General features: G+C 42.4%; 1 protein-coding gene across 5 annotated transcripts in view; it reads right to left on the reverse strand.

Annotated features, from left to right (window-relative positions):
• The window catches only part of pemt (phosphatidylethanolamine N-methyltransferase), a 94,043-nt gene that overhangs the window by 33,621 nt on the left and 40,000 nt on the right, over positions 1-20,422 (reverse strand). For all 5 annotated transcript variants that reach the window (XM_029629140.2, XM_029629139.2, XM_029629138.2 and 2 more), the window contains exon 4: positions 5,599-5,744. In XM_029629140.2, the coding sequence (XP_029485000.1) occupies positions 5,599-5,744 (146 nt within the window). The remainder of the gene's footprint in view (positions 1-5,598; positions 5,745-20,422) is intronic.

Below are 20,422 nucleotides of genomic sequence, written 5' to 3' on the forward strand. Positions count from 1 at the left end.
CTCTGAGGCAGGGAGAAAAAGGGACCTGAGCAATACAAAAACATTTAAACAACAACAAGAGGCCTTAGGAGGACAAGAGACTGAGCGTGAACAGAGGCTGAGTAAGCAGCTGAGCCCTATGGATGTTTGATACCAAATCATAGAGCGGCGTAAAAATCACAGGGCAGCATGTAGCCTAGCGGGCCAGTAACCGAAAAGTCGCTGGTTCGAATCCCCGAGCCGACTAGGTGAAAAATCTATCGATGTTCCCTTGAGCAAGGCACTTAACCCTAATTGTTTCTGTAAGCCGATTTGGATTTACAGGCTCTCTCGCGCGGGATCAGTCTGGTTCTCAAAGTAGGTGGTGAGGGGGTTGTCCTTGAAAACAAGCCCAGCTCGGGTAATATTCTGATATTAGTTCGTTGTTGATACGAATGTGTATGTTTGCGCAGTTGGACTTAAAATGTAGGATAATGGGTCTGGTAGTCTGATCGACATACCTTGCAACAGTACTAAAATGGCAGAATAGAGATTGACAAATAGTAGATAGTGAAGGGTTTGACCTTGAAAAGAAGTACAGCTGGTGATAGATTTTTTCCCATTGTTAAAAAGTGTTTGCGTCGGTGGAATTAAAATAAAGTGTACTGGGGTTGGTAGTCCGGTCAGCCATACAACAGATTATGTATGTATTATGTACAGTATATAGGCATTAAGAGATGGGTGACAGGGGGTTGAGGAAGATGAGCGAGGCGAAGGCAGGGGCTACAGAGCATGAACGCACAGCCACTGACATGACCAATTTCTGCCTGAAAGGTTACGTATGTATAGTTCCCAACGTGTAAGAATAGTCACAACACGCCAAAGGGTTTTTCTGACCAATTTATAAGAGCTCTCTCAGCCTATTGCCGACGGTCTGAGCACTGATGAAGGGATCGTGCGTTCCTGGAGTAACTCGTGCAGATGTTGTGACTAATCCTGTACCTGTTCCGCAGGTGTGATGTTCAGATGTGCCGATCCTGTGCAGGTGTTGTTACACGTGGTCTGCCACAGCGAGGACGATCAGCTGTCCGTCCTGTAGCGCTGTCTTAGGCATCTCACAGTACGGACATTGCAATTTATCGCCCTGGCCACATCTGTTGTTTTTCCAGAGCCAGTAGATGGCCTCTTTAGTGTGACCTTAATTGCCTACCGTCTGTAAGCGGTTAGTTTCTTAACGACCATTCCACAGGAACATGTTCACTAATGGTTTATGGTTCATTGAACAAGCATGGGAAACAGTGTTTAAACCCTTTACAATGAAGATCTGTGAAGTTGTTTGGATTTTTAGGAATTATCGAGTTTATAATAAAAAATACGAAAAAGCACTCCTCTACAAAAAAATGTAAATTACAATGTTCACTCATTGTGTCCATAAAGAAAACAGCACAAAAATTAACACATCTATACACTCGATGAAATGAGTCAATGAAATTGAACATGGGCTATGTCATGAAGTGGCCCTTTCTGGGTATAGATAGTGGCTTCCCCCTCTCTCTCACTCTCTCCTACACCCAGGTTCTGTTATCTCAGGCCATAAATTCCTGGCTGAGACTCTCTCCCCCTGGTCATGCAGAAAGGGAGAAACAGAGAGAACGAAGGATTTCACATGGCCAAAATGGGAATTTGAAACAAAACGTCCACTTGTGAGAAGGTGGGAATGGTTCGTGGACTCTTAAGGGACGGGTATGACAAGTGTGTTTCATTTGGTGACCTCAGAGAGGACAGGAAACACACAATTATATTTCTGAAAGTGTACATTTCTCAATTATGGGGTTTGCATCTAATTCTTGTATAGAATGAAGGTGTAAAGATGAAACTATTTGCGTAATTATGTCATGTGTTGTTAAACCTTTAATTGAGAAAATTGTATACCCTTTAAAGTTTAACTAAGTCATTGGCCCGCCCCCGTGAGGACAGCTATGATCTGGCATCATTAGAACTGCCTTTTCTATTGTTACAAATAAAAAACCATCCTGAGGAAATCCTCTTCAGACCACAAAAAACTCAGTTTAAGCTAAGGTGGCAATGGTTGTTGAATTCCTAACCATACCACGTGGAGCATTGGCTACATGATGGGAAATGGTTAAACTCAGACTATTGATACCAACAGAATAAGAGCAAATCTTAGATACTAATTACTAGTCTGCAGCTACAAATGATGTAAACCTGGGATGCCGATAACCGTTGAAGCATCTATTCTATGAGAACATATCTGAATGGTACTCTGAAGTATCCATTCTAACCACGAAAGACTGATCTTCAGGAAAGCAGAGAGAGAGAGAGAGAAAGAGACTCGGATGACCACGCGCTCTCACCACTGGCGTCCCCCAGGGCTCTGTTCTAGGCCCTCTCCTATTCTCGCTATACACCAAGTCACTTGGCTCTGTCATAACCTCACATGGTCTCTCCTATCATTGCTATGCAGACGACACACAATTAATCTTCTCCTTTCCCCCTTCTGATGACCAGATGGCGAATCGCATCTCTGCATGTCTGGCAGACATATCAGTGTGGATGACGGATCACCACCTCAAGCTGAACCTCGGCAAGACGGAGCTGCTCTTCCTCCCGGGGAAGGACTGCCCGTTCCATGATCTCGCCATCACGGTTGACAACTCCATTGTGTCCTCCTCTCAGAGCGCTAAGAACCTTGGCGTGATCCTGGACAACACCCTGTCGTTCTCAACTAACATCAAGGCGGTGGCCCGTTCTTGTAGGTTCATGCTCTACAACATCCGCAGAGTACGACCCTGCCTCACACAGGAAGCAGCGCAGGTCCTAATCCAGGCACTTGTCATCTCCCGTCTGGATTACTGCAACTCGCTGTTGGCTGGGCTCCCTGCCTGTGCCATTAAACCCCTACAACTCATCCAGAACGCCGCAGCCCGTCTGGTGTTCAACCTTCCCAAGTTCTCTCACGTCACCCCGCTCCTCCGCTCTCTCCACTGGCTTCCAGTTGAAGCTCGCATCCGCTACAAGACCATGGTGCTTGCCTACGGAGCTGTGAGGGGAACGGCACCTCAGTACCTCCAGGCTCTGATCAGGCCCTACACCCAAACAAGGGCACTGCGTTCATCCACCTCTGGCCTGCTCGCCTCCCTACCACTGAGGAAGTACAGTTCCCGCGCAGCCCAGTCAAAACTGTTCGCTGCTCTGGCCCCCCAATGGTGGAACAAACTCCCTCACGACGCCAGGACAGCGGAGTCAATCACCACCTTCCGGAGACACCTGAAACCCCACCTCTTTCAGGAATACCTAGGATAGGATAAAGTAATCCTTCTCACCCCCCCTTAAAAGATTTAGATGCACTATTGTAAAGTGGCTGTTCCACTGGATGTCTTAAGGTGAACGCACCAATTTGTAAGTCGCTCTGGATAAGAGCGTCTGCTAAATGACTTAAATGTAAATGGATGAACTCTTCAAAAGACGGACTGACGATTCCGACAGAGATCACGACGACACACTGGGCGTAAATATATATTGATTGCAATTATTCCCGAATGACGTTCATGTGCAAAGGATTAGCATTTCAATTAATTTAAATATCAACTGTGTAGGGATTCCTTTTGTCTTTCCCGCCTGTTCTCAGTCCACACCCCCTTCTCAGTCCACACCCCCTTCAGTCCACACCCACTTTCCTTTATCCACCAAGCCGTCATATCAGCTTAGCCCACTAGGGAACCTCCCCTATCCTTTCCTTGTAACCATATCTACTGTTTGTTTGTTTATGCATTTCTGTGATTATTTAGTTAGTTAGTAAATAAATGATTAAGCCAATTGGTGTATGGATGATTCATAGTAAAGGCTGGGTTCGTGCAGATAACCAACCATTTACGACCTTTGGATTGAGAATGACGTGTGGTAAAGGATAATTCATTAATTAGAAGACTAATTGATCAGATATTAAAATATCTGAAGAGTTATATTAGGAAAATTATAACTTTGTAATCTGAAGATTTTCATTGGTGCCCCAACTTCCTAATTAATTACATTCACATGATTAGTTTAATCACATAATAATAATTACAGAGAAGTGATTTGATAAAATAACAGTCTTCATTTTTAATGATGCCAAAGAGACAACAGCTACATAACTGCAAGTATAATACAAAAGTTTAAAAAACATTCCTCTGTACCTTATCCTACCTCATTTGCACACACTGTATATATAATTTTCTACTGTATTATTGACTGTATGTTTGTTTATTCCATATGTAACGCTGTAACAACTGTGTTGTTGTTTGTGTCGCACTGCTCCGCTTTATCTTGGCCAGGTCGCAGTTGTAAATGAGAACTTGTTCTCAACTAGGCGGCAGGGTAGCCTAGTGCGTTGGACTAGTAACCGAAAGGTTACCGAAAGGGCCAAAATTCACCCAACTTATTGTGGGTAGCTTGTGGAAGTTCGACCCAAGTTAAACAATGTAAAGGCAATGCTACCAAATACCAATTGAGTGTATGTAAACGTCTGACCCACTGGGAATGTGATGAAAGAAATAAAAGCTGAAATAAATCCTTCTCTCTACTATTATTCTGACATTTCACATTCTTAAAATAAAGTGGTGATCCTAACTGATTAAGACAATGCATTTTTACTAGGATTAAATGTCAGGAATTGTGAAAAACTGAGTTTAAATGTATTTGGCTAAGGTGTATGTAAACTTCAGACTCCCTGTTTATAGGACCTTCCACCCCCACCTGGGATATGCATGCCTGATGAAGACCTAAGGGTCGAAATGTTGTTATAGTAAAATCACCTGGAAGCATGAGCAGCAGTGCGCGGCATTTTCCTTTTTCATGAATTCACCTAAAACTCCAGCACCTGCAAAACATACCTGGATGTGCGTATGTTCTTCAGCTTTTGTTCATGCAATAGAATTCTACTCCAATGCACTCTGCCTAGAAGAACATCTCTTGCATAGTTTGTTTTGCATACTATGGCTTACATAGTTTGTTTTGTTATGGTATGTTATATTGAAAGTGGCTAATATTGCGTTGATTCGATCACAATTCCAACAGTAGAGCGAAACGTTGACATTGTTAACTAAAGGGGAAAACTCTAGAAAGTTGAGTGAAGTTTGAATTTCTTCTGTGCGGCAGTCTGAGGGGAGCTGCAGGCCCGCAGCCTAGAGGTAACATTGGTAGTAGTTGCCAGGCGCACCAATTTGAGTGAGTCAAGAACTGCAATGCTGCTGGGTATCAAGAATGGTCCACTACCCAAAGGACAGTATTGAAGTCGAGATGGGCCCTGTGGAACGCTTTCAACACTTTCAACACCACAGAGTCCATGCCCTGATTAATTGAAGCAGTTCTGAGGGCAAAAGGGGCAAAACTCAATATTAGGAAGGTGTTCCTAATTCTTTGGACTCTCAGTGTACATTTATTAAAAGAAACTCCCCACACACTACACTTTTTAAGTCTTATGTATTTACTGTGCTAACGCCAAGTCTCAAAACCTTTCTGCGAGAGCACAGCATTTGCACATATGTCACCACAATAAAAACAAATGAAACACAAATTTAAGAAAAATAATAGGTCTATAATATATTCTGAAAAGCAGTGGAGAGAAACTTTAAGACCCACCCAGGAAGGTCCCGGTGAATCCGAGAGCCAGGAAGCTGGTGAGCACCAAGACAGAGCCCAGGGCCATGAGAGCTGCCCCCGTGTAGAACACCTCTGGGCTGGCCATCACCTCCCACCTTGCCTGGGCCTTCATCGCCACTGTCATACTGGAGAGAGGGAAGGGGCGTGGGGGAGAAGGGGAGGATTAAGGGATAGGAAGAGGTAAAGGTGCAGATGGAGAGGAGGAAAAGAGATGAAAGAACAGAGAGAAGCGAAGGGAGATGAGAGAGAAGTGGAGAGAGAAGAGAGAAGGAAGAACAGAGAAGAAGCGAAGGGAGATGAGAGAGAAGTAGAGAAGAGAGAGAGACGAGAGAAGGAAGAACAGAGAAGAAGCGAAGGGAGATGAGAGAGAAGTAGAGAGAGACGAGAGAAGGAAGAACAGAGAAGAAGGAGGAAAGGGGAGATAAGGCTAGAAATTAGCAGGCAGCCTGGTTTTTGTTAACATAATCATACATATGAAACAGGAGAGATGATTCAACATGTATGTCAATGAAGTACGCAAAGCTGGCCTAGTTTCTTAAGGTCAACACATCACTGAAATTAAACTTGGGTTAATGTTTTGTTGAGAAGAGCAAGCACAAACAATTTAAGCAATGTATCTGATAATGATGGCCAAAAGTAAACTTTCCCAGGGGTTTGGATTGAAAAACACAGATACTGTGTATACTCTGAGCCCTCTACGCACAGTACCCATAACATGTTTAGAGTTTCATGATAAATGATCAGGGAAAACCAGCGATATAATGGAGAATGATCTTGATTACATTTAATATCAAAGTACACAGTAAAACTTTGAAGGACTCCCAACTTAACCCATGATCTGATAAGAAAACGTTTCCCATGACTTTATTTGGTTGTGATTTATTTGCTGTTGTCATGGACACTATGCAACAGGCTCTCACAGTCTCACTGCAGAATTAGACTTTCATCTACTTTGTGCAAACATTACATTTCGAAGTTGGTTGTTGCTCCTACTGTTCTGTATCATTCCATTTCTCCAAATGTAAACATTTTTAAAAGTTAAGCCACTCATTCTGAATGGGTAAGGTAAGGGTTAAGGTTTGGGATAGGGTTTAAACAAAAAAATTAAAAGCAGTTTCCACGACTGGGATCATGTAACACCCCCATTCACAACACCCTAATAAAACCAGAGCCTACTTGATGGAAATAGCTCACTGTTGCCTCTAGTGGCCAGTTTTGAAAGCATTTCCCGACATCCTCAGGACATGGATAGACATCCAACTTCGACGTCAATCTTGAACTATCTCCCTGAGTTGATGTCAACCAGACAGAGTTTAAAAGGTGACATTCATTTTTCTGGTGGCAAAATGACAGACAGAAACTTACCTTCAACTGAAGCAAAAATAATAAACAATGACCAATGAAAATGACAGTAACAGAGAATTACAAAAACAGTGAGTTACTCCTCCCCTTCCATCTCAAATCACAGCTGCCACAGTGAGTCTTTGGCAGCAGGTGTTCCTACCAGGATCCCAGCACCCACACACAATTCCTGGTAGTCTGCCTTTGAAGTTGAATGCAATGCAACAGAAATGTGCACATCACAACAACACAGACCCTCCTACCAGCTTTCCTAACCTAGTTTTCTTCTGATACCAACCTAGTTTCCCCTTATGGTCTGGCAAATAGTTTTCCATACATAATGTATGCATGCACAAACAAAAGCTATGCGCGCACACACATACAGGCCAGGGATCTACGGTAACTTATTTGATTTATTATTTATATATATATATTTTTTTTACAAAGAGCACGTTTGCAGCTAAGATGAAAAATGTAAGTGCACACAAAGAAATGTAGGAGCACAATGAAAACATAAAAAAGATGTCAGCGTCACCCACAACCACCAACAAAACACCAAATGATGGAATTCCTTATGGAAGAATGGTGTCGCATCCCTCCAAGAGGTCCAGACACTTATAGAGTCAATGTCAAGGCGCATTGGAGCTGTTCTGGCGGCTTGTGGTGGCCCAACGCCCTATTAAGGACCTTTATGTTGGTGTTTCTTTTATTTTGGCAGTTACCTGTACATACACACATGCACAAACAAAAGCTACACACGCAGACACAGATAAGCATGGAATGGCGGGCATTAAGAAACAGAAGGAATGACGAATCTCCAGATTCGTAGAGAAGAGTCAGCCGGGCATTCTCTCAACCAGCTTCATGCTTCAAAGAAACCACTATTAAAGGACACCAATAAGAAGAAGAGACTAGCTTGGGCCAAGAAACATGAGCAATGGACATTGGACCATTGGAAATCTGTCTATTGGTCTGATGAATTCAAATGAGATTTTTGGTTCCAACCGCTCTGTCTTTGTGAGACGCAGAGTAGGTGAACAGATGATCTCTGCATGTGTGGTTCCCACCGTGAAGCACGGAGGTGGTGTGATGGTCCTTTGCTGGTGACTGTCTGTTTTTGACTTAGAATTCAAGGCACATTTTTACAAGCATGGCTACCACAGCATTCTGCAGCGATAAGCCATCCCATCTGGTTTGCACTTAGTGGGACTATCATTTGTTTTCAACAGGACAATGACCCAACACACCTCCAGGCTGTGTAAGAGCTATTTGACCAAGGAGAGTGATGGAGTGCTGCATCAGATGACCTGGCCTCCACAATCACCTGACAACCCAATTGACATTGTTTGAGAGGAGTTGGACCACAGAGTAAAGGAAAAGCAGCCAACAAGTGCTCAGCATATGTGGGAACTCCTTTAATACTGTTGGCATTCCAGGTGAAGCTGGTTGAGTGAATGCCAAGAGTGTGCAAAGCTGTCATCAAGGCAAAGGGTGGCTACTTTAAGAATCTCAAATTATTTGTTTAACACTTTTTTGGTTACTACATGATTCCATGTGTTATTTCATAGTTTGTGTCTTCACTATTATTCTACAATGCAGAAAATAGCAAAAATAAAGAAAAATGGAATGAGTAGGTGTCAAAACTTTTGACAGGTACTGTATATATCATTTTTCTTCCACTTTGACATAACAGAGTACTTGTCAAAGATTGTTAACAAAAAAATGACAATTAAATCAATTTTAATCCCACTTTGTAACACAAAATGTGAAGAAATCCAAGGGGTCTGAATACTTGTATAAGGCACTCTCGCAGCTTGAGACTCCTGTCACTTGGTTGACTGAATAGGGTCTCCTGAGGGACAGAAAGTTGTCATGGTACCTTAGGTGTTAAACATAACAGATTTGATAAACATACACCCCACTCAGGAGAGTGAGTCATCATACTGCAACAATTTGTGACAGTTAAAGAGTTAGACCTGATTATAACAGCATCTTGAAGCAGCATCTGAAGGAAACTGGGATGTCGAGAAGGTGAGTAGTGAACATTTTTTCTCTGACATTGAAATACATACAGTACTTTCAACAGTTCAAAAGAACCTTCAATTCTTCGGTCCCATCATGAGAGACAGAGCGAGCATAGCATAGAGCATAGATGTGAATGAACAGTGGAGATCTAAATAAATAACCGTTATCCTATGAAGGAAGGGATTTATTGATTACTTTATTGATTTATCGTTTCTCGTCAAACGTTTCCTGTGAGTTGGAGAAATACAGAAGCCGTAATATTATATGTTATTGGTAACTTATTTTGTACATAATGTTCCGCCACCATATCTTATGACCGAAAAGAGCTTCTAGATATCAGGACAGCGTCGGTGTCTAGTGGCCTCCTTGCTCGAACACGCCTTTTCAGTTCTGCCCACAAATGTTCTATAGGATTGAGGTCAGGGCTTTGTGATGGCCACTCCAATACCTTGACTTTGTTGTCCTTAAGCCATTTTGCCACAACTTTGGAAGTATGCTTGGGGTCATTGTCCATTTGGAAGACCCATTTACGACCAAGCTTTAACTTCCTGACTGGTGTCTTGAGATGTTGCTTTAATATATCAACATAAATGTCTTTCCTCATGGTGCCATCTATTTTGTGAAGTGCACGAGTCATGTGCAGTTGCAAGCCGTAGTCTGTCTTTTTTATGGCGGTTTTGGAGCAGTGGCTTCTTCCTTGCTGAGTGAACTTTCAGGTTGTCGATATAGGATTCGTTTTACTGTGGATACAGATAATTTTGTACCGGTTTCCTCCAATTGACTCAAATGATGTCAATTAGCCTAGCAGAAGCTTCTAAAAGCAATGACATAATTTTCTGGAATTTTCCAAGCTGTTTAAAAGGCACAGTCAATTTAGCGTATGTAAACTTCTGACCCACTAGAATTGTGAGACAGTGAATTATAAGTGAATATAATCTGTCTGTAAACAATTGTTGGAAAAATTACTTGTCATGCACAAAGTAGATGTCCTAACCAACTTGCCAAAACTATAGTTTGTTAACAAGAAATTTGTGGAGTGGTTGAAAAACGCGTTTTAATGACTCCAACCTAAGTGTATGTAAACTTCCGATTTCCACTGTATATCCTACCAACGGGACATTAAAAACTGTAATATCTTATGTTTCACCGAGTCATGGCTGAACGATGACATGAATAACATACAGCTGGCGGGTTTTACAAGTTTTCGGCGGGATAGAACAGCAGCCTCTGGAATGCCGCCTACCTATATTTGTAAACAACAGCTGGTGCACAAAATCTAAGGAAGTCTCGAGGATTTTAATGCCTGAGGTAGAGTATCTCATGATAAGCTGTAGACCACACTATTTACTAGAGGTCGACGATTAATCAGAATGATTAATCAGATTAATTAGGGCCGATTTCAAGTTTTCATAAACAATTGGAAATCGGTATTTTTGGGCGCCGGTTTCCGATTTAAAAAAATATATTTTTAGTATATTTTTTAATACCATTATTTAACTAGGCAAGTTAGTTAAGAACACATTCTTATTTTCAATGACGGCCTAGGAACGGTGGGTTAACGGCCTTGCTCAGGGGCAGACCGACAGATTTTCACCTTGTCAGCTCAGGGATCCAATCTTGCAACCTTACAGTTAACTAGTCCAACGCTCTAACCACATGCACTCCACGAGGAGCCTGCCTGTTACGCGAATGCAGTAGAAGCCAAGGTAAGTTGCTAGCTAGCATTAAACTTATCTTATAAAGGAGCACGTGATGCCGCGGAGCTGAGCAGACGTTGACAAACCGAGCTCTTCAAAGTTATATATTTTTACCTAAATAACAACGTTGAAACAATATTCTAACATCGGCTGATAAATTGTCAAGTACTTACCTTCCCAAAGAGCCATGGACCTCCGACCGAGAGGCAAGAAGGACGACCAAAACGTCGTTGATTCCCAAGATAACGATAACGCTACAGCTAGCAAGATTAGCATTAGCCCTCATAACTCAGACGACAGTTCCAGACTGTTGCTCTCAGCAGCCTCTTGCGAGCCTGCCGACATGCTGGCTACTCTCCTCCGGGAAATTCAGGATGGTAACAGAGGTCTTTCTCTGAAAATGGATAAGAAATCGTCTGAACTCCATTCTTCCATTGATGACCTGAAATCCTCCATGAATGACCTCCTTTTGAGAATGACTGAGGCAGAGTTGCGCATTAGCACAGTTGAAGATACCATCGCTAGACATGACCAGGTCTTGACACAACTGCAAAAGGACAATGCCTACCTCAAAAACAAGGTAGATCAGATGGAGAACCAGAGTAGACGTAGTAATATCCGTGTGGTGGGATTGAAAGAGGACAGCGAGGGCCGTGACCCGGTGCGTTTCTTCACTCAATGGATCCCGGAGGTCCTAGGCATAATCAACTTCACCAAGCCGCTGGAAATCGAACGCAGAACATCAGCTCCGAAACCCCGGCCAGATGAGCCCCCACGAGCCGCCCTGATCAGGTTCCTCCGTTTCCAAGACAGAGAGAAGATACTGCAACTCGCAAGAGCCAAAGGGGACATCACCATCGATGGAAAGAGGGTCAGCCTTTTCCTAGATATGAGCGCGGATCTCGCCAGACGCCGCAAGCAGTTCAGACCTGCCGCCAAAGCACTGAAGGAGAAGAACATCACCGGCTACCTCATCCACCCTGCGCGGATGAAAGTTCAGTACAAAGGCCGAAGCCATCTCTTCAACACACCGGGAGAAGTGCACACTTTTCTCAAAGAACTGAGCAACGTCTGAGCCAGGACGGTCTCTCTGGGGGATAAAATGCAGTTAGTTTGTTTTCTCTTATCCGGATTGAACTGCTGCTATCTCCCGGTCACTTTCATTTAATTGATTTGTACATTTTCAACTAACCGTATCTTCCCGGGGTGAGTTCTATTACATTTACAGGAGAGTATATTTTGGTTTAGTCCATATCTACTGGGCGAAGCAATAAGTGGGTTTAGGCCCACTGCTTTCCCCCTCATTTATGTTAATCTTTCGTAAAGACACTCAAATCAAATCAAAATCAAATCAAATTTTATTTGTCACATACACATGGTTAGCAGATGTTAATGCGAGTGTAGCGAAATGCTTGTGCTTCTAGTTCCGACAATGCAGTGATAACCAACAAGTAATCTAACTAACAATTCCAAAACTACTGTCTTATACACAGTGTAAGGGGATAAGGAATATGTACATAAGGATATATGAATGAGTGATGGTACAGAGCAGCATACAGTAGATGGTATCGAGTACAGTATATACATATGAGATGAGTATGTAGACAAAGTAAACAAAGTGGCATAGTTAAAGTGGCTAGTGACATAAGAATGCAGTCGATGATCTAGAGTACAGTATATACATATGCATATGAGATGAATAATGTAGGGTAAGTAACATTATATAAGGTAGCATTGTTTAAAGTGGCTAGTGATATATTTACATCATTTCCCATCAATTCCCATTATTAAAGTGGCTGGAGTTGGGTCAGTGTCAATGACAGTGTGTTGGCAGCAGCCACTCAATGTTAGTGGTGGCTGTTTAACAGTCTGATGGCCTTGAGATAGAAGCTGTTTTTCAGTCTCTCGGTCCCAGCTTTGATGCACCTGTACTGACCTCGCCTTCTGGATGATAGCGGGGTGAACAGGCAGTGGTTCGGGTGGTTGATGTCCTTGATGATCTTTATGGCCTTCCTGTAACATCGGGTGGTGTAGGTGTCCTGGAGGGCAGGTAGTTTGCCCCGGTGATGCGTTGTGCAGACCTCACTACCCTCTGGAGAGCCTTACGGTTGAGGGCGGAGCAGTTGCCGTACCAGGCGGTGATACAGCCCGCCAGGATGCTCTCGATTGTGCATCTGTAGAAGTTTGTGAGTGCTTTTGGTGACAAGCCGAATTTCTTCAGCCTCCTGAGGTTGAAGAGGCGCTGCTGCGCCTTCTTCACGACGCTGTCAGTGTGAGTGGACCAATTCAGTTTGTCTGTGATGTGTATGCCGAGGAACTTAAAACTTGCTACCCTCTCCACTACTGATCCATCGATGTGGATAGGGGGGTGTTCCCTCTGCTGTTTCCTGAAGTCCACAATCATCTCCTTAGTTTTGTTGACGTTGAGTGTGAGGTTATTTTCCTGACACCACACTCCGAGGGCCCTCACCTCCTCCCTGTAGGCCGTCTCGTCGTTGTTGGTAATCAAGCCTCAAGCATCCCTTACCGTGGGCAGTAAATATTCAGCCATAAATATCTATTCACAACGTTTGTTTTCAATTTAGAGAGCTCGCAGGTTTTAGTTTACGCCAAGGTTTAGCTAGTAAGAGCAAGATGGAAAGCGAGCAGCAACGTATCTCTACAAGTGTATTCATGTTTGATTGTTGGGATTGTTGTTTTAGTCTGACAATCGGGGTGGGTGGGATTTTTATTCTTTTTTTCTTCCTTTTTTCTGTTTTTATTGTTTCCTTCCTAAAGACACACAGGTCACTTTTGTGCTCAAACCAAAGTTGAAACATTTCCTAATTATCTGCATATGATAGATTTCTATTCAGTTACATATTTGAAACCCAACCTATGCTTAATCCACTAAAATATGTCACATTCAACGTAAAAGGTCTTAACAGCCCGATTAAAAGGAAAAGAGTCTATACATACCTTCAGAAATTAAAGGCTGACATTGTGTTTTTACAAGAAACACATCTTACAGCCAGTGAACACAAGAAATTGAAGAGGGAATGGGTAGGACAAGTTTTTGCATCCTCTTTTAACTCCAAAGCAAGAGGAACTGCAATTTTGATAAGTAGACACATCCCCTTCTGCGTCAACAACACCATCTCTGATCCCTCTGGCAAGTTTGTTTTGGTGCAGGGGCATATGTTTTCAGAGTCTTGGACCCTATTGAATATTTATGCTCCTAACTTCGATGACCATATGTTTATTCAGAATGTCTTCCTTCAGGTTGCTCAAGCACCACCAGGATGGCTACTGGTTGGAGGAGATTTTAATTTTTGCTTAGATACAGTTCTTGATAGGTCTTCTGATAAACCCTCACTTCTTACCAAAGCCGGCAAGCTCACCATGTCATTCATGAAAGATCTCAATTTACTAGACATCTGGAGACAGTTGCACCCACAGGATAGGGACTACTCTTTTTATTCACACCCACACAAGACACACACATGCATAGATAACTTTTTACTTTCGACACAACTGTTTCATAGAGTGTTAGATGTCGAGTATCTCCCCGGATTGCTTAGTGACCATTCTCCTCTGGTATTATCAATCTCCATTCCTACCAAGGTAAATGGAGCATATAGATGGAGACTAAATTCTACACTCCTAAAGCAACCTGAATTTTGTGCATTCATCAGAGAGCAGATCAATATTTTTACTTTGACAAACAAACCCTCTGCTCCTGACAGCTTCATTCTTTGGGACACATTGAAGGCCTATCTGAGGGGACAGATTATTTCCTATACTAAAGGGCTGAAGAAAAAACACGGTGCGGAACTGAGTGCCCTTGAATCTGAAATCTCCGAGCTAGAGAAAACCTACCAAAGAGGCCCGACTAAAGATCTATACAGGCTTTTGGTAAATAAAAAACTTAAATATAATATTCTGAACACATATCAAGCTGAGAGGGCCATCACTAAATCAAAACAGCGTTATTATGAGCTTGGAGAGAAAGCTCACAAAGTATTGGCATGGCAACTGAAAGCAGAGGAAAGTAAGAGGACAATTAATGCCATAGAAACTCTTACTAATGAGATATCTTTCGACCCTACTGTAATTAATAATACTTTTAAGAAATACTATGAAGACCTCTACACTTCCCAATCAAGCGATGATCTATCAGAGATAGACTCCTTTCTCTCCTCTCTCAACCTCCCATGCCTGTCAGGGGAAGACAGCGAGTGCCTGAGTGAACACTTCTCAGTTCCTGAATTGTTGGAGGCCATTAAATCCTTACCTTCTAATAAATCTCCTGGGGAGGATGGCTTCCCTCCAGAGTTCTATAAAGAATTTAGGGATATGTTGGTCCCCTACCTTATGGAGGTACTTAAAAAAGCCAGAGAAGACAACTGCTTTCCAGAGTCCTTCTCTCAAGCAGTGATTACTGTAATCCACAAGAAAGGGAAAAACCCACTAAAGTGCGCCTCCTATAGACCAATCTCTCTCCTTAACACAGATTGTAAACTGGTCACCAAGATGCTATCTAAGAGACTGGAGTCATGTCTTCCCCTGTTGGTCAACCCAGATCAGACTGGCTTCATAATTAATAGATTGTCCTCCAATAATCTCAGAAGGTTCTTTGATATAATTCACCTTGCTAACAAAAACAAAATACCTAGTGTCGCATTCTCCCTCGACGCTGAAAAGGCCTTTGATAGGGTTGAATGGCCATACCTCTTTCGCGTCTTGGAAAAGTTTGGTTTAGGTACCGTGTTTGTAAATTTGATAAAATCACTCTACAAATCTCCTAAAGCTAGGATTGCTACCAATGGGATTACTTCCTCCTCTTTCCCTCTTTATAGGGGGAACAGACAAGGTTGCCCAATTAGCCCCCACCTCTTTGCCCTCGCCATCGAACCGTTGGCTGAGGCTATTAGAATGTGCCCTGACATACATGGATTTGAGGTGGGCCCCCATACCCATAAATTATCACTCTTTGCGGACGACCTTATCTTATTTCTAACAAACCCAGAACACTCCCTCTCTCACTTGCAGATCCTACTACAGTGTTATAGTTCTTTCTCTGGATATAAGGTCAATTTTGATAAAAGCGAAATCTTACCGTTGTCTGTCTTTGACCATCATACCATCAAGAACAAAGTTTCCTTACAGATGGTCGCCTATGGGCTTCACATATTTGGGCGTAATGGTGGGTGGTAATCTGAACAACCTCTATAAACTCAATCTGGCCAGTTTGTTGCAAAAGGTGGAGGTTGACCTTTGTAAATGGATGGACTTACCTCTCACTCTACTGGGTAGAATCAATGTAATTAAAATGAATGTCCTGCCCAGGTTTCTATATCTGTTTCAATCTCTCTCTATCCCTGTTCCCGCAGCATTTTTTTCCTCTCTCGACAAGCTGACCAGACGGTTTATCTGGCACGGCAAAACCCCTAGGGTTGGCCTGGATAAACTGACCCTTGATTACAGTCAAAGGGGGCTTAAACCTCCCCAATTTTAGAATGTACTACTGGGCTGCACAGTCTAGGTTTCTGGCTCAGAGGTTTGACAATGGTCCCTCTCCCTCATGGTTGAACATTGAAAAGCTTGAGGTAAATGATGACACTGGGGCAGATTTGTTTTACAAATGGGACAGAAAATCTATAAAAACCATCACAGACAACCCTTTAATCATACATTCTGTCCTGGCATGGCGCAAACTGCATGAGCTGTTCGGACGAGGGGGATTCCTTTCCCCTAAAACCCCTTTATGGAACAATAGATTGATCCTTATGTTTTTCCAGAATAGTAACTTTAGACCATGGTCTGATAAGGGGATCACTCTTCTGGAACATTGTTACGAGGAGGGAGTTCTTATGTGTTTTGATCAGCTGAAACAGAAATGCCACTTGCCTAACAGGGACTTCTTTAGCTACCTACAACTACGAAACTTTATTAGGGTGACTCTCAAGGGACAATGGAACCTACCTAAGATGTCACCTATTGAACAACTCTGCCACGCAGACCAACCACTGTTCAAGACCATTTCCCGTGTTTACAATGCTCTTATGTCAGGACTAACACTGCCTGGGCTAGATAAACCCCGACTTAGATGGGAGAAAGATCTGGGTATTGATCTTGATGAGGATCTATGGAGTGACCTATGCAGGGATGGTGTTACATCCACATTGAACTCCAGATACAGACTGATCCAGTTTAATTTCCTCCATCAGCTCTATATCACCCCATCTAGACTGCACAAGTTCAACCCAGATATCTCCTCCCTATGTTTTAGATGTGGAATGGAGGAATGTTCCTTCATCTGAGCCACTTGGCAGTGTTCAAAACTACACGGTTTCTGGCAGGGGGTATGCGATACCATATCCTCAATTCACGGGGTTGCATTCCCTTTAGACCCGGAGGTCTGTCTACTGGGTAACTTTACTAACACCAATCTTAGGCAAAGCCATACTATAAAGCTAACAGAAATATTGCTAGCGATTGCCAAGAAATGTATTGCCTTGAAATGGAAATTGGATTCCTCCCTGCCAGTTGCAATGTGGCTATCGGAAGTTAATAGTTGTATCCCTTTGGAGAAAATCACTTACTGCTTGAGGAATAAGTTAAAGACATTTTACAGAATTTGGCAACCTTTTATTGACTATATGGAGAATCTCCCCCACATCTCATTGATTGAATCTATATATAATCCTCACATAATGTTTCACACGTAATGTATAATATGTAGCCTACGGCAGGTGATCCAATGTCTCGTTATTTTTTATATTTTTTATTATTGTATGTTTGTTTATATAATTATAATTATAATTTATTTTTGTTACGCTCGTCTGTTACTGTCACTTTGTCCTATCGTTGTCTAATATCTTTTCACTTTTGTTTTGAATGTTCTTTTTTGGAAAATGCAAAAAACATTTTTTTAATTTGTTTTATTTTTTAACTTATCTTATAAAAAACAATCAATCATAATCACTAGTTACAACTACTAATCCAGGTTAGCAGGCAATATTAACCAGGTGAAATTGGAACCACCAAGACTCTTCCTAGAGCTGGCTGCCTGGCCAAACTGAGTATTCAGGGAAGAAGGGTCTTGGTCAGGGAGGTGACCAAGAAACCAATGGTCACTGACAGAGCTTCAGAGTTCGTCTGTGGAGATGAACGACCATCTCTGCAGCACTCTACCAAACAGGCCTTTATGGTGGAGTGGCTAGACAGAAGCCACTCCTCCGTAAAAGGCACATGACAGCCCACTTGGAGTTTGCCAAAAGGCACCCAAAGGACTCTCAGACCATGAGAAACAAGTTTCTTTGGTCTGATGATACCAAGATTGAACTCTTAAGCCTGAATGCCAAAGGTCAGCCTGGAGGAAACCTGGCACCATCCATACAGTGAAGCATGGTGGTGGCAGTATCATGCTGTGGGAAGGTTTTTCAGTGGCAGGGACTGGGACAGCAGTCAGGATAAAGGGAAAGATTAACGGAGCAAAGTACAGAGAGATGCTTGATGAAAACCTGCTCCAGACTGGGGCGAAGGTTCACCTTCCAACAGGACAATGACCCTAAGCACACAGCCATGAAAACGCAGGAGTGGCTTCGGGACAAGTCTCAATGTCCTTGAGTGGACCAACCAGAGCCCAGACTTGAACCCAATCGAACATCTCTGGAGAGACCTAAAAAAAGCTTTGCAGCGACGCTCCCCGTCCAACCTGACAGAGCTAGAGAAGCTCTGCAGACAAGAATGGGAGAAACTCCAAACACAGCTGTGCCAAGCTTGTAGCGTCATACCTAAGAGGACTCGAGGATATAATCGCTGACAAAGGTGCTTCAACAAAGTACTGAGTAAAGGGTCTGAATACGTATTTAAATGTGATATTTCAGTAGATTTTTTTATACATTTGCAAACATTTCTAAAAACCTGTTTTTGCTTTGTCATTATGGGGTACTGTGTATAGATTGATGTGGGGAAAAAACAATGTTATCCATTTTAGAAATCAGGCTGTAATGTGGTAAAGGTCAAGGGGTCTGAATTATTTCCGTATGCACTGTAAATGTTTATGAACTTGAGAGCACTCTGGTGCCAGTACAGCACAAAGGGTCCCTCATCCTCGTTTGAGCTTTTAGGGCTCATAAACTGGTAATGTCCTAATAATCTAGACACTTCAATTGAGTCATCATCAAGGGAGTCTAAATCAAGAGCTCTCAGAGAATTATAGTGCTGTTCATAGGCATTGATTCGTTTTTTATACACTACCGTTCAAAAGTTTGGGGTGACAAAAGTTTGAAAATGACATTTTTTGTCCATTAAAATAACATCAAATTGATCAGAAATACAGTGTAGACATTGTTAATGTTGTAAATGACTATTATAGGGGTAAACAGCAGATTATTTATGGATTATCAACAAAGGCATACAGAGGCCCATTATCAGCAACCATCACTCCTGTGTTCCAATGGCACGTTGTGTTAGCTAATCCAAGTTTATAATTTTAGAAGGCTAATTGATCATTAGAAAACCCTTTTGCAATAATGTTAGCACAGCTGAAAAATGTTGTCCTGATTAAAGAAGCAATAAAACTGGCCTCGATTACAGGCTCAAAATGGTCAGAAACAAAGACATTTCTTCTGAAACTCTTCAGTCTATTCTTGTTATGAGAAAGGAAGGCTATTCCATGCAAGAAATTGCCCAAAAACTGAAGATCTCAGAGAGAGGAACCTCTTCACTGTTGTAAATAGTCATTTACAACATTAACAATGTCTTCACTGTATTTGTTACTTAAAATGACTTTTTATTTTTTTATTTCAGAAACAATTACATTTCTAAGTGACCCCAAACTTTTGAATGGCAGTGTATATATAATGTATTCCTATCTCATCCCTAAAGGTCAGAGGGAAAAATCATTCACAAACGTCTTCATTAAAAATGCCAATTTATGAAGTTCTCCATGGCTCGGTTAGTGTTATTGTTGTTGACTGGTGCCCACAGGGAGGTGGTGACAAAATAGCTGTGGCATTGCGGGCAAGAGGGACTGGCATGGCTTTTAGAATATTAGCATGGCATTCATGCAATTATTCACAATCTTGTTGCGTGTGTGTGTGTGTGTGCATGAGTGCGTGCGCATGAGTGTTTATCTTCATATAAGCTGTGCATGTCCGTGGTGTTTGTGTGTGTGTACACAAACTAACTTCCTAACTCTAGGATACTCAGAGATCGGACGCACCATGCTGGGACAGAAGGGTTTTTGTCAGCGACAGACAAAGCCACGAAGTGAGCTAGCGAGTGTTGTGTGTGTTGTTCAATTGAAGAGGTCAGGTCACGCTACTCTAACTTAAGGGTTTAACACACTGCTCCATCTGTCAATCTCTGTTCATTCAGTACGTCAGAGGTGAAGGCAGGTTATAAATACAAGCACAAACGCTGTGTTCCACATCCCTTCTACTCCCCACACCTCTGAGAGCTGTCATTATGTCTAAATGGGCTACCAGACAGGGAGAGATGGGAGGGTGGAGGCTAGAAATTGAAACTGTCAGATAAATTGGCGTTGGGTACTTTCTGAATACGTCTTTCAAAACCAGCTCTGCCTACCAGGAAAAAAGGGGCACACCCTCCACCCCTACTCACCCATCACGACCAGGTTAGTGCAAGGACAGTCTTGGGGTGGGAAAGCCATCCATTCCAGGAAACTAGAAGTAACTTGTGCAACATTTAGTTTCACTAAGTAAAAGTGGGCCTGTCTGTCTAAACTGATG

The sequence above is a fragment of the Oncorhynchus nerka genome, linkage group LG23 (assembly GCF_034236695.1).
Source record: "Oncorhynchus nerka isolate Pitt River linkage group LG23, Oner_Uvic_2.0, whole genome shotgun sequence".
Classification (NCBI taxonomy): domain Eukaryota; kingdom Metazoa; phylum Chordata; class Actinopteri; order Salmoniformes; family Salmonidae; genus Oncorhynchus; species Oncorhynchus nerka.